Raw genomic sequence first — 12,289 nt, 5'->3', positions numbered from 1 at the left:
TTGACCACAGCAGAGGCCTAGCATCTTAAATGTGGCCTCGTTTGTTAAAGAGCACATTCTCCCCTATGTCACCTCTGGCAACACTGTACTCAAGCAAACAAAAGTGTGCAGTCAGCAATAACCACAGTCTGCATAACCCATTCTCCACTCAGATGGCACAAAGCTTTCTCAGTGTTACGGACTTCTTTTGATTCCTTTAAAATTTTCCCTTTTAATATTTCTTTATTCCGTTCAGCTTCATTCGATATCAGGATAAATGTTCAACCTCAGCAGATTCTCTGTTCATGCTTCAGCAGGCAAAGCAGTTAGCATACTGTAAAATATTTGATTGTTGCATGCTTTTTTTCATTGACACAATTGCACTTTTCAAATTTGTTTTCCAGATGAATTGTGCAAAAGCGTGTAAATAATTCCAGGAAATCATTTCAGACTGCCTCCTTCACACTTTTTTTTTTTGTTACTGGCAAGCGATAGTCTACAGTGCTGTAAATCAAATGCCCTGGGCTGGAAATAAATTCTTTTTGTTCTTTATTGCAATTCAGCAACTCAGAAGTAAATTTATGCAGCAAAACAGAATTTGGTTAGCAACATCTACATGTGTTGACCTAAAAGTCATTTATACATTAAATATGTCACAGACATTGAAAACTGTATTTGACAGTTACAGTATTTCACAGTTACAGTATGTGAATTGTTTCACATCACTGGCTGTTTTTATTTGTAACAAATGTAAGACACTTTGAATTTTTAGCCAAAGGAAAAAAACATGACAGATACTGTAGTTTAAAATAGCTTACAACAAAAAAGATTTTAGGCTTAAATTCTAAAGGTAAAGCTATTTATTACCATACATCCTGCTAGCACTTCAGTCAGCTTTGTGCTTTTACTGAGCTCTGATATCCACGTCTCGACAGCTGCAATGGAGGTCTACTTAACATAGTTTGAAATCTTCTTTACAAAATCAGGGAATCTGACAGACGGATTTCACTTTATTCACAAGACGATAACCCTGAAAAAAATGAACTGAGCAACCCAACCCATTGAATTACACCGGGCTGGACAAAGGCCAGTTGAGCTTGATGTAGAGAAAAGCAGGAACATCAGGTCAGACAGGGCCGCGTGAGCTGTAGGTCTGTAAGAGACAAGAACCCCGCAGTGCAGGGAAAATACGAGACACGGCACAGAGACATCACTTCCAGGCAGGGAGTGAATACACAAGACGCAAAAAGGTGAAAAGGACTCACTTATCTGTCACTGCCTGCATGAACTCGTCAATTAGATCATCATACTCCTTCCCTCTCACTCTCTTGTGCTTCAGTCCAATATACAGAGGGTCGTCTAAAAGAGCCTGCAAAACAACACGGAACATATAATACCACCACACTGCAGGACACGGCGAGTTTCAAACAGTCTTGGCATGGAAGCATATGCGTGGATAACACGCTGTCCTTGCTTAATATAGTATACTGATGCAGAATGAAAAGGCGCCATTTTACAACAGATTATTGGACACTGTTACTTCTGTTTAAAATAGAGAAAAGACAGGTTTTTTGATTGAATCACATTTTTTGCTCCCCGTGACAATAAAATACTGAATTAAGGTATTGCGATTTCAACAAACGCGTGAACAACGACGTCTCCAGCCATGCAGAGCTTAAGTAACACACTCCTGCCTATGAGAGAAGCGGCCCAGAGACTGAAATGCTCTGCTTCAGCAAACAGCAGACTAGCCCAGAGAAACCAGGGAGCTGACTGTGTGAGGGACAGGCCAAGCCCCAAAGAGAGGGGTTCATCAGGACCCGCACATCTCTCTCATCTATAGTATCTGCCTACATTGTTTTCAGACTGCAGTGGCGGCACCAACAGAAATTCTAGGAACGAAAGAAATAACCCACACACATCACCAGAAGCTTGCTGTCTGCATGAAGCGACCTACATGCATGGAGTTCAAGTAGGTAGCTGCGTCAGCCTGGAAAAGAACAAGTAAAGGTTTATTCCGTGCTGAAAAGAAAAGAGACGCAATGTTTCGGCCACGGAGCCTTCTTCAGATGTCAGCTGAAGGTGCCCACCACACCTGAAGAAGGCTCCAGAGCCGAAACGTTGTCTTTTTTTGTTTCAGTACGGAATAAAGCTTGGCCTGCTCTCTTACATGCATGGAGGCTGTAAGAGGGTAATGTTGACGACAAACTCCCGACTGCCTGCTGGCTAATGAGCACCTAAGGAGACGACAGGGAGGAATGGAGGGTTTTATTGAACAGCAATACTGTCCTGTCCTTGCAGAACCTCTTGGCCAAAGTAACAGGAGATATTGCAGTTACGGGTATGCTGACTGTTGAACTATTCATGCCCACCAGTGGGGCAGTGGAAGTGTGAAGGGTCCTCCTTTAACACAGGAACGCCCTGGGTGGCAGCAGAGGGAGTCCTACTGCTCAATGACGCACTGCTCAAGTCCTTTCCATTCCTGCAAAGCCTCCTGGAAGAGACGATCTGCCAACAGGACAGTGCAGGACCACACACGAAAAATAACGTCAAGATGTTGTCACGTCCAGCTGCCTCTCTTGCCCTGAATATCTGTTGCATGCCAATGACATCAGCTGCAGACTTCTGTGACTGTCTTTGCTTGCCAATAAACAGGTTGGTGAGAAACATCTGCACTTTTAGGATTTAACAGCTTCTGAAAAGTTACAGATGGGAGGAGGCCACTGGGCCCATATTGCTCACACAGCTCACACAAGGCTGTTCTTGATTTTCCCCCAGCGACTCAGCATCTACAAGATGACTTGGCAGGTTCTTCCATACAACTGTAGCCCATATGTAAGCAAATGGCTTTGGCTCTTTCGCCCCAGTTCTGGTTTCTGTTGAGCTAGAAGAAGGGTTGACTATGTCAGTTCATTTCATAATCTTAATCGGAGCTCTTAAAGATCTTCCTGTGCTCCAAAAGAACAAATGATTAAGTTCACATGTGAGGTACAAGGTTATCACCGTTGGTACTCTAGAGTGCAAAATACACCTTTTCTTATGCTTTGAAGAGAATTGCACACTGTTTCCTAAACAAAGATGAACAAGTGTACTACACTTAGATTTTCCTGACTGCAGGCTGAGTGGTGAATTGCTGAAACACTGAGAAACTGAAAGAGTGCAGCTGCTGTGTTTGTTACCACCTGCTTCTCAACGGGAGGTTTAACTGTATATGCACACCTGCACAGAGGAACAGCTACCACTGTGAAGGATGTGCAGTATCCCAAGAGGGATGCCAATGACTATTTTGTGAATATACGGTATGAGAGACACTATGTCACACACCAGTTTAAGCAGGCCAAACATCCCTGTACAAAGCAAGGCTAAAACACTTACAAATTGATCGAAACTCTAGACCCATGTGGCTCATATGCCAAACTTTAGCCATCTGTGTATAAACATAGCAGCAGGGAACAAGTCACTTCTGTGCAGTGGTTCAGCTGAAGCACTGCTGAGTCTTGCCCTTTTGGAACAGAGCGTGTTTGTTCTTCTTGCCCAACAATGGCTCCCATGCAGTGAACAGCAACCGAGAATGGGAAGAAAAAAAATACTGTCCAAACAACAGCACTCTCGTCTAAGGATATTGATTTTCTATGTTTCTATGTTGACATTTTGGGTCAAAAGGGATGAATCCACTTGTATAAGGTTCATTGCTCTGAGTTTTCTTTTAGCTATTTCAATTGTGAAACTTCCACTAGGAGATGAAGCACAGTAAATGAATAGCCATTATATTTCTTATTCTTTCAATCCTAACTGTCGTTACAGTTCAATGAAAAGCTACTTCCTTCCATGGAAAGTTGTGGAAACTGACCATCTATTCCAGTACAACACTGCAGAAGATAATTCCACATGTACAAGTAAAAAAAGCCATACAACATTTAGGGTATGCTGCTTTCTTCAGGCGTGGGTATTTTCTTATAACCTTTCAATGTAGCATTAACCTCTCTTTGTTCCCTTGCAACTTGCACACTGATGTAGCTCCTCACAAGACAGCATTAAAATCCCCCTCTGTAACCTTTCAAAAGGAACAAGCATGTGCCAGCATTCACTTCACAAGTAATGTTTGTCCATTTTCCATCTAAGCTTGCTTTTCCATTACTCCAGACAAAAACACAGATCCCAGCCAATTTCACTGTGTGGACATGAGCTGCACATTATTTTTAAAAATCCCCTGTCTGAAATCAGGCCTTGCTCTCTGAACAGTTCTTGTGGCACAATGCATGGTCCTTTCAGATGTCACACTGGAACCCTGGAAGAGCTCTGGGCGGGTGAAGGAGTGCAGAAGCCACAAAAAAACACACCTTCCTCTCAGTAGTGGGAGAGATATTTTGGGAGGCTTTCTTGTCATTTGAAATAGTGGAAAGAAAAGAAAAAACCGACCACCTGACACAATAAAAAAAAAGCAGACACTTTTACTAAGTCAGCAAAGTGCTAAATGTTTTCGAAACCTACATATGCAAATTCTTAAAGCTCTATTTATTACGTTCAAACTTTTTAAAACAAGATCACTTGACTTGCAACGCACTTGATAATGTGAGTCATACACTTTGACTCGAGTCAGAGCTGGCTGCATTACAAGGAAATAAAGCACCAATGATACAAGCTGGTCTGTTTGCAATAACAATTGAAAATTGATGGAAAAACAAAGGCTTTTTAAAACAGCAAATGGGAGGAAAATTCAAATACTGTAGAAGAGCAATAGCCCCTTCAAATGTTCCCTGTAGGGATGCCATAACACCAGAATGGTGTCTAAATGCTACCCTGACAGCCATACCATGTGGTATTTGCAGGACTGCACCTGTACAGAGCGGGTGTTGGTTCCTCAGATGTATTTAATTTTGTCCCAGATTAATCCAAATATTACACCCTCGCACCTACAGTACTGTGATTTCCAAACTCAACACCTGACAGCAGACTGTCTTTTTCCTGTCCCTTAGGGGCTTGTCACTGAGCACTAGACTCCTCATTAGCGATGGGAGGTGGGTCTGTGTGTGTGTTGTGTAGGTGTACGTGCGTGTGTGTATGTGAGGAGGGAGGGTTGGGTCAAAGTGCTGATATAATTTGAGATTCAGTTTGTACAGTACCTGGCAAATCATGTCAGCTATGTGCAGGGATGTCTACAGCAAATTAGTGGAATTTTAGAACACTCACAAAATCACAAACATTCCCTTGAGGCCTGACATAACCCATGAGGTTCACTATGGGAGAAAGTGCAACTGCATTGCATTTATACACAGTCACTGCCTGGTATTTGCATATAGAGCTCATTACAAAGGTTACTAAAACCATGAATTCACATAAGGCAGGGAAGAAAACTTAAAATAACTTTACCAAACATTCCTAACAGCGATACAGTCAAGCACCGTGATGGCAACTGTATTTCCTTGAGGCTTAGCATAGTTTATTCATAGTTAGAAATGATGCTAAACCTAAAAAATAAGTATTGACGGTATTTTTTATCCAACTGCATGTATCCTGTCTTCACAAAGCAGATTTGACAATGGGAATGACAATCAGCGCCGTCTGCGTTTTATGATTTTTATGTAGCAGCTATTACCAAAAGAACATGTGCATGAGCACAAGGACTAATCAGTGCGTTTTCAACAAAAACATGATTTGAGTAAGTGCTTTATATGAATGCATGTTATGTTCAATTGCGATTGTTCATAATGAATTTAAAAAAATCTTTATTACTGCACATATCCATTGCAGTTCTGAAAGAGTAAGTGTATGTACAAAAGAGACAAGGAGAGAAGCATTTCAAAAGACCAGCATGAACTGAAGCCGCAAGAGATTCCTCAGCAGTTTTAAATTAAAAGCTCCGCAGCAGCTACTCTCCTGGACAAAGTCACTCTTCTGTTCAATACGCTGCAAGCATAACGTCCCAGTTCACTATACAAGATGCCATTTATTTTTTTCAATAAAAAATAACTTAAACCTCTCCATCAGAAATGATCGCTAAATTGTTACTAAGATTAAACAAGTCACAGTTTATAGACATTTAGGTATTTAGCTGGATATTGAGGTTTAACCATCAAAACTATAAATACTAAATAAATTACCAGCTAAAATCAAGCCTAGACTTATTACCTTTACTGCAACACATCTTGTTTGACACATTTCTCTAGGTTAACACAAGATCAAATGTCCATGCTTCCCATCTGGGATTATGTTGATGTTGTTTACAGCCCTTCCTGGGAAACGTGAAGTGTTATACCATCCTGCCATAAGATGCATGACTTTATCAATCCAATTCAAGCTTTACTGTCCCCTGGGTGAAATTTGTTTTTACGGCTCAGTCCAATTACAACAATACATCAAGGATAGGCCAACAGAACCAACAGAGAAGAGAGTAGTGCTGTGGGAGATAAGAGAGTAACTTTGCATTGTTTGAGAGTGAGATTGCACTGGGGATGAAATATTTCCCAAATCTGTTACCTTTACCCCTGGCAACACAGATGGGAGCAGTGTGAATTCACAGTGGAGGGGGTGTGCCACACACTCCATAATGCCCTTGGCCTTCTTAACTGCCTTCTGTTTGTAGAGGACATTTAAGTTGATTTGATTTGCCCCAGTTACTCTGCTACTTACCTTCACTAATTTTCCCCATATGTTACAATACAGTATAGCTCTACTTTCTGATTTACTGAGATTTCCAGACAAGTGCTTCATTGGTCTAGGTTAATTTAGAATTTTTGTAACTGAAAAAACGCATCCTGCATGTTTTTTTTTTGCAGTTCTGTGTTCCATATTACGGTTTAAGATGTTAGACTGAACCTTCCAAGACTGCCGTTTTTTTTTTTGCAAAACCCAACGTCAGTTCACTGGGTTAATTTGCCTTTCGCATACCTAAAGGTTCTGTCGTGTTTCTTTCATTATAAATTAATTATTCGTGGCGCTACGAAGGCATAAGCCTTAAAAGAAAGATTGCCGTTCTTTAGAAGAATGCGCTCATAACCGACTCGTCCGGCAAAACAACAGACCAAGACAAAATCATGCGACGGGGAGCCGAGCTGCTGCAGCCCAAAACCCGATCACGACGTCTGGGATAGACTGGAATTCCTGGGCGTTTCCTAGGCGACCGCAGGCGCGCCGTACCTGGTTGTCAGTGCCCACGTCCAGCAGCACTGGCAGGCACTGCTGCGGCGGCACCCCCCCACAGGCCGTGTACAGGGCCAGCTTGCCCACGGGGATGCCCATGCCGTAGCTCCCCAAGTCTCCCAGGCCCAGGATGCGCTCGCCGTCCGTCACCACGATGGCCTGCGGGACACACACGCCTCATCAACACCGCGGGAGACGCAGTGGGTGAGAAACAGGAGCAGGGAGGTGCAAAAGAGAGACCCTGGGCGTCTCTCACCCTACCCTACACAAGATGGCGCCGCTTTGCCAGGTGGATCACATGAGCTACATTAGCCAGCAAACATTCTTCTTTCAATTCCTAATCTGCCTCCAGGAACAGAGATCCATAATCTAACGTCTTTGCATGTAAGTTTGCAATTGCTATGCTTTTGTATTTAATCACCTTGAGCCCATGGGGCATCTGCAGATAACCCAGTTATACCTGTCCTGTCACTGTCTATGGCCACGGTGATGGAACTTTCTTACAGCCAGCCTTTCGGGCTGCTTTGTGTGGAGACCTTTTTACTGGACGTGAAAATACAGACTCCAATTAGGGGAAGTTAATTAATTGATACACATAATCTCCATGTCTAGTTCGTGGCAGGACATGACTCGATCAAAGTCACCCATCTCTCTTTTCCTGAGATTAAAGGTTTCACAGGACATACTGTATTTGCATCGGTTTTGCAGGAAATGTTTGATTAGGAGTCACTTCCCTAAGGACTCATCTTACAAATAAATCCAATCTAAAATGTTAAAAATGATCAGCAAGATGCTTATCAATTAGTACCATTCAAACAATTTGGTAGCAATAGTAGGAAGATGTACCTTCTTCGCAAAAACTATTTACTGTTGGCCATCATAACCCAGACCTCACAAGATAAATTAATAAAAGTTCTGAAATCAGACGTTAGAAATACAGAGTCATTGTTGTATTATTATTCAGAACTTATTTGAGATGTATTCAGAGTATTAACAGCTTTAACAAACATGCTACACTATAAACCCAGTTCTGCATCTTCCAGAAATGTAATACAGTATGACATTTTCAACAAGTTTCACTGAATTTGACATGAAGCAGCTCATTCCACAATACCTTGATGTTGTCTTCGGGCCAGGAGTTCAGCATGGTTGCAATGTGCCCTCTATCATGAATGGTGATAAAAAGCCCTCTGTAAGACACAGATCCAGATAACAAATGGCAAAAGTGTCAGTATTTTCAGTAAAAAAATGGCAAAAGTGTCAGTATTTTCAGTATTAATCAATAATATATGCGAAACATGTATGTATATTGCAGGGCTACTCACAAAACAGACACCACAATTCTTCCACAAAAAACATACTACCTTGTGACTTGTGTTTCTTGCCTATTGCCTCAGATCTTTTCCTTCACAAAACCCTGATCTCACACCCTTCTAGTATTAACAGAATTAAACACCTTCTAACTACAAACTACAGTCTTATTGTACTTCACCTCAATAGTCAGCTTCCAACAGGCACTGGAAGAAACAAAAATACTTAAAAGATTCTGGCTGAAACAATAAGGTCAATGTGGAAAATGTAGACAACCACAAAATATCCAGTCAAAATAACACAGAAGCTAACAGCTTTTTGCGAGTTTATTGTTCATGCACATAAAGCAAAACCCAACCCAATAATGTCAAGATTGCACTGCAAGCAGGGTGTTTTCATCCAAAAGCCATAAAAATAAAGCAATTTAACAGAAAGTAGTCACAAGAGACTATCCCAGCATCTCAAAGGATGAACAAAACGACAACCACATTTTGGTATTTCAGCTTCCTCTACAAACTTCAGTACCATATTCTGTGATTATTGTTTAGAGACGTGTGTCTCATCATGGCTGGCAGATGCTGAAATGCCACAAACACATGAGCTCTGTCTTCGGAGCAGTCATAAAATGTCACGGGAAACTTAACAGGACTTAAAGAGTTTAGAGTTAATAAGAAAAATAAGTTGCCAGTATTGCTCTGAAAATGGGATTGCCAGTGTTTTTAATGGTTTCACAGTCGAATCCTGTTGCTGAACAGTTCATTCTTCTGTTGCTTCACCGTTGCTACAATCCAGTGAGAGATGTGGGCTGTGGAAGAATTTCTGGCTTCTAGTCAAGCCAAAAGGATTCTCTTTAAACTTCAGCAGCAGATACTTTGCCCAGTTATTTGGCCATAATGGTTTGGCCTGCACCTACTCTACATAGCCAGTCCCAGATGGCCTCTTCTTTCCTAATCCAAGTCGGGCCATGGAAGACAACGTGCGCAAGCCCTTTGACTTCACAGCTCAGTTTGTCAGCAAGGCTTCCTGTGTTTGTATTAGTGTTTTGGCCATAAACATTGCTTAGGCACTGTACTACTTGTGTGTCATGTACCGTGTTGGTTTTTGTGTGCTAAGTCTTTAGAGATCCCCTCAGCATAACACACCAACAAACATGGTATTGAAAGACGATCAAAGGTGCATTCCTAGCTTTTGGAGCTGGCGATTAGTAGAGGAAGAAAAGGCTGCCAAACCCTACTGGGAACAACAAAATGGGAAGAGGGAAGAGAGAACTTGTTTTCAACTCTGACGTCACTGAAGAACAGTTACCGTCCAATAAACAAGCAAGCACGTACATTTAGCAGGCCATAGAATCTGAAACACTGCATACATTCAAAACAATAGAGCTAAGTCATCTTTTCTTCCTGCAGCAATTAACCTGCTCAATTTGGAAAACTGAGTATTTTACTGTATTGAATTTTCTTTCTCACCATACATGCATGTCTTTTATTTGTTAATCGTTTCATGTTGTTAAAATGTATGTTATGTCTTTTACCTGCCTGCAAGTTTCTCATCTGGGACAATAAAGTAAGAAAGCACATGTAAAATGAACACATTAATTAACCACACCACCTCGCTCTTCATCTGAGCTTCCTCAAATCCATGAAATAAAGAATAATTTATGTTAAACTCTTATTTCTCCATTCTTATTTCAGTTCAGTTCAGACATTTTCACTTTTATAATGGGCATTTCATTTTTGCAAATGATATAAATCATATCGGTTAATTACATTTTAATTTTTAATAGGACTTTGCGGGTTCGGGAAAAGTAGAAGCACATCACTGCATGAAGATGCAACTCATTTACAAAGGCCCTTGATTCCCTTTGAATTTCCGTCTCATAAAGGAGGAAACCTTGGGGAAAAGGACAGTGACGTCAGCCAAAAAGAAATCAAACAGATCAGAGAATAAACTGACAGTTCAACCCAGCACTCCATCTGACATCAGTGTTGCATGTGATTAATGTCAGAGAGAACAGTGGAGGGAATTCAACAGTACTTGTGATGAACAATTCTCCATTACGTCTGACTGTTACTTGAGTTCATTCAGCTGGGGAACAATATCACAAACAAAGCTGTATACCATTCACAATTCAAGGCAAAGTTTAAACCAGGACCAGTCTCTAGATTAAAAGGGTCATGTTTCACATTTAATTTAATCAGGGCAGCGTAATGGGAAAAGTGGAAGAAAGGGCATATTCAGACTTTCATAATGGGTTCATTTTTGTTGTTATTTTTCCAATAATAGTTGTCAAAGCTGTAAAAAGCCACAGGGTTCAGCTGCTTGCAGCTCTGTTTCAAAGGCTGGGGAAAACTGTCTCTCAGGCGAGATTTCCAGGCCAGGTGAAAGCACTGCTTCACTAAGAGATGTGTTAAAACATCATCAGGCCCAGTTTGAAAATGTGTTGGTTTTAATTTCCCAAGAAGCAAGGTGCTTGGGAGAGGTTTCTATTATAATTTCAAGATGCACTGCACTCATTTTTAAATCTTATATGTAGATTTATACTTATTAAGAGAAATATGATAGATTGCATGGGTGAACACGTTATGGGAAAAACTGACAAAAATGTGGCCCTTAAAATCTTCAGTTCACTCGTCTTGTTTGGATAGGCTATTGAGTAGAAATTTGCATTTGTTGTGGAAGTATTCAAACTTCTGAAAAGCACTAACAAAGTCAATCTTATGTTCTTCTTCAGAATCAACAGTGAAACAGGTACAGAGGACTCAAGTAGAAACTATGGGGCAAGTGTCCCATCAGGCACTTCTTCACAGAAGTTGTGGGAGCCTTGAAAAAGCTAACCTGCCATGTTGTTGCAGCCAATGCCCAGGCTGCTTTCAAGAAGTGTCTGAATGAAGTCCTCAGATCAATCAAATACTAGCAACGAAACCTGCTAGATGAACCCAAGAGCCTTCTCTCATTTGTAAACACTCATTTTTATGGTTTACAGTCATTTGGTTATGGAGCTCGATACAGGCTTCGTAATGTGATCCTATTATAATGGTAGTCAATGACCAAGCTTGAGCTTCCTGCCAGAAGGCACTATTTTTGGGCTCTTACTAAAACAGCAGGAGAGAGAACACAAAACAATCCTAAAGCAGAACAGGTCTATTTCTTGCCATTCTTCTCAAGATTAACTTCACCCTTCTGTGTTAAATCATACAGCTGATGAGACTATCTATCCATTATGTGATCCTATTTGATTTCGGGAACCATTAGTTACTGTTTGTTAAATTTAGATCTTATCTTTTTATGCTATCATGGAACTCTGTCACAGACTCCGGATTTATGTGGTCTTACAGTAGTCTTTGAGATTGATGAATTAGCCTCTCAGACCAATTTTGTGAATATCCATCTGGGCTTTTATATCAAAAAAAGATCAATTTTCCTGGCATCAAGCAGTAATCCTGTTAGTCTTGAACTTCTTGACGATGGACACCACAGTCACAACTGGGATATCTGACTGATCTCTATAGCCGTAGTACTGTTGAGGTCAGTAATCTTTCACTTTAGATCTTTCTGACCTTCTCCAAGATAACACAGTTTTGAGTATTCAGTTTCCTTTACGATCCTTCAGCAACAGGAATGACTTTAAGAAGCTTGGATGCTTTCTGAGGTTTTGTGAAACTACCAGCTGGCTAAAATACACTACAAATTATTATTTCTTTGCATTTACAGTATTAGTGCCAAAACATCTTTGACAGTCAATCTCTTGAAGAATATTTAATTGGAGGCTATCAAGAAACAGACGCTAAAACAGGGTGTAGATTGTACCCTGGCTCAGATATTTTAAATAAAGACTACTAAAGCTGCAGGCAGTTGTGAC

General features: G+C 40.9%; 1 protein-coding gene across 1 annotated transcript in view; it reads right to left on the bottom strand.

Annotated features, from left to right (window-relative positions):
• Positions 1-12,289, bottom strand: part of me3 (malic enzyme 3, NADP(+)-dependent, mitochondrial) — a 63,657-nt gene that overhangs the window by 28,563 nt on the left and 22,805 nt on the right. The window contains exons 5-7 of the mRNA XM_088648008.1: positions 8,234-8,309; positions 7,117-7,278; positions 1,245-1,348 (exon numbers count right to left, since the gene is read on the bottom strand). Coding sequence (XP_088504134.1) covers positions 1,245-1,348; positions 7,117-7,278; positions 8,234-8,309 — 342 coding nt within the window. The remainder of the gene's footprint in view (positions 1-1,244; positions 1,349-7,116; positions 7,279-8,233; positions 8,310-12,289) is intronic.

Source organism: Lepisosteus platostomus, chromosome 2, assembly GCF_059453375.1.
Source record: "Lepisosteus platostomus isolate fLepPlt1 chromosome 2, fLepPlt1.hap1, whole genome shotgun sequence".
NCBI lineage: Eukaryota > Metazoa > Chordata > Actinopteri > Semionotiformes > Lepisosteidae > Lepisosteus > Lepisosteus platostomus.
The sequence above is the reverse complement of the archived record's forward strand: the minus strand, read 5'-3'. Positions and strand labels throughout refer to the sequence as shown.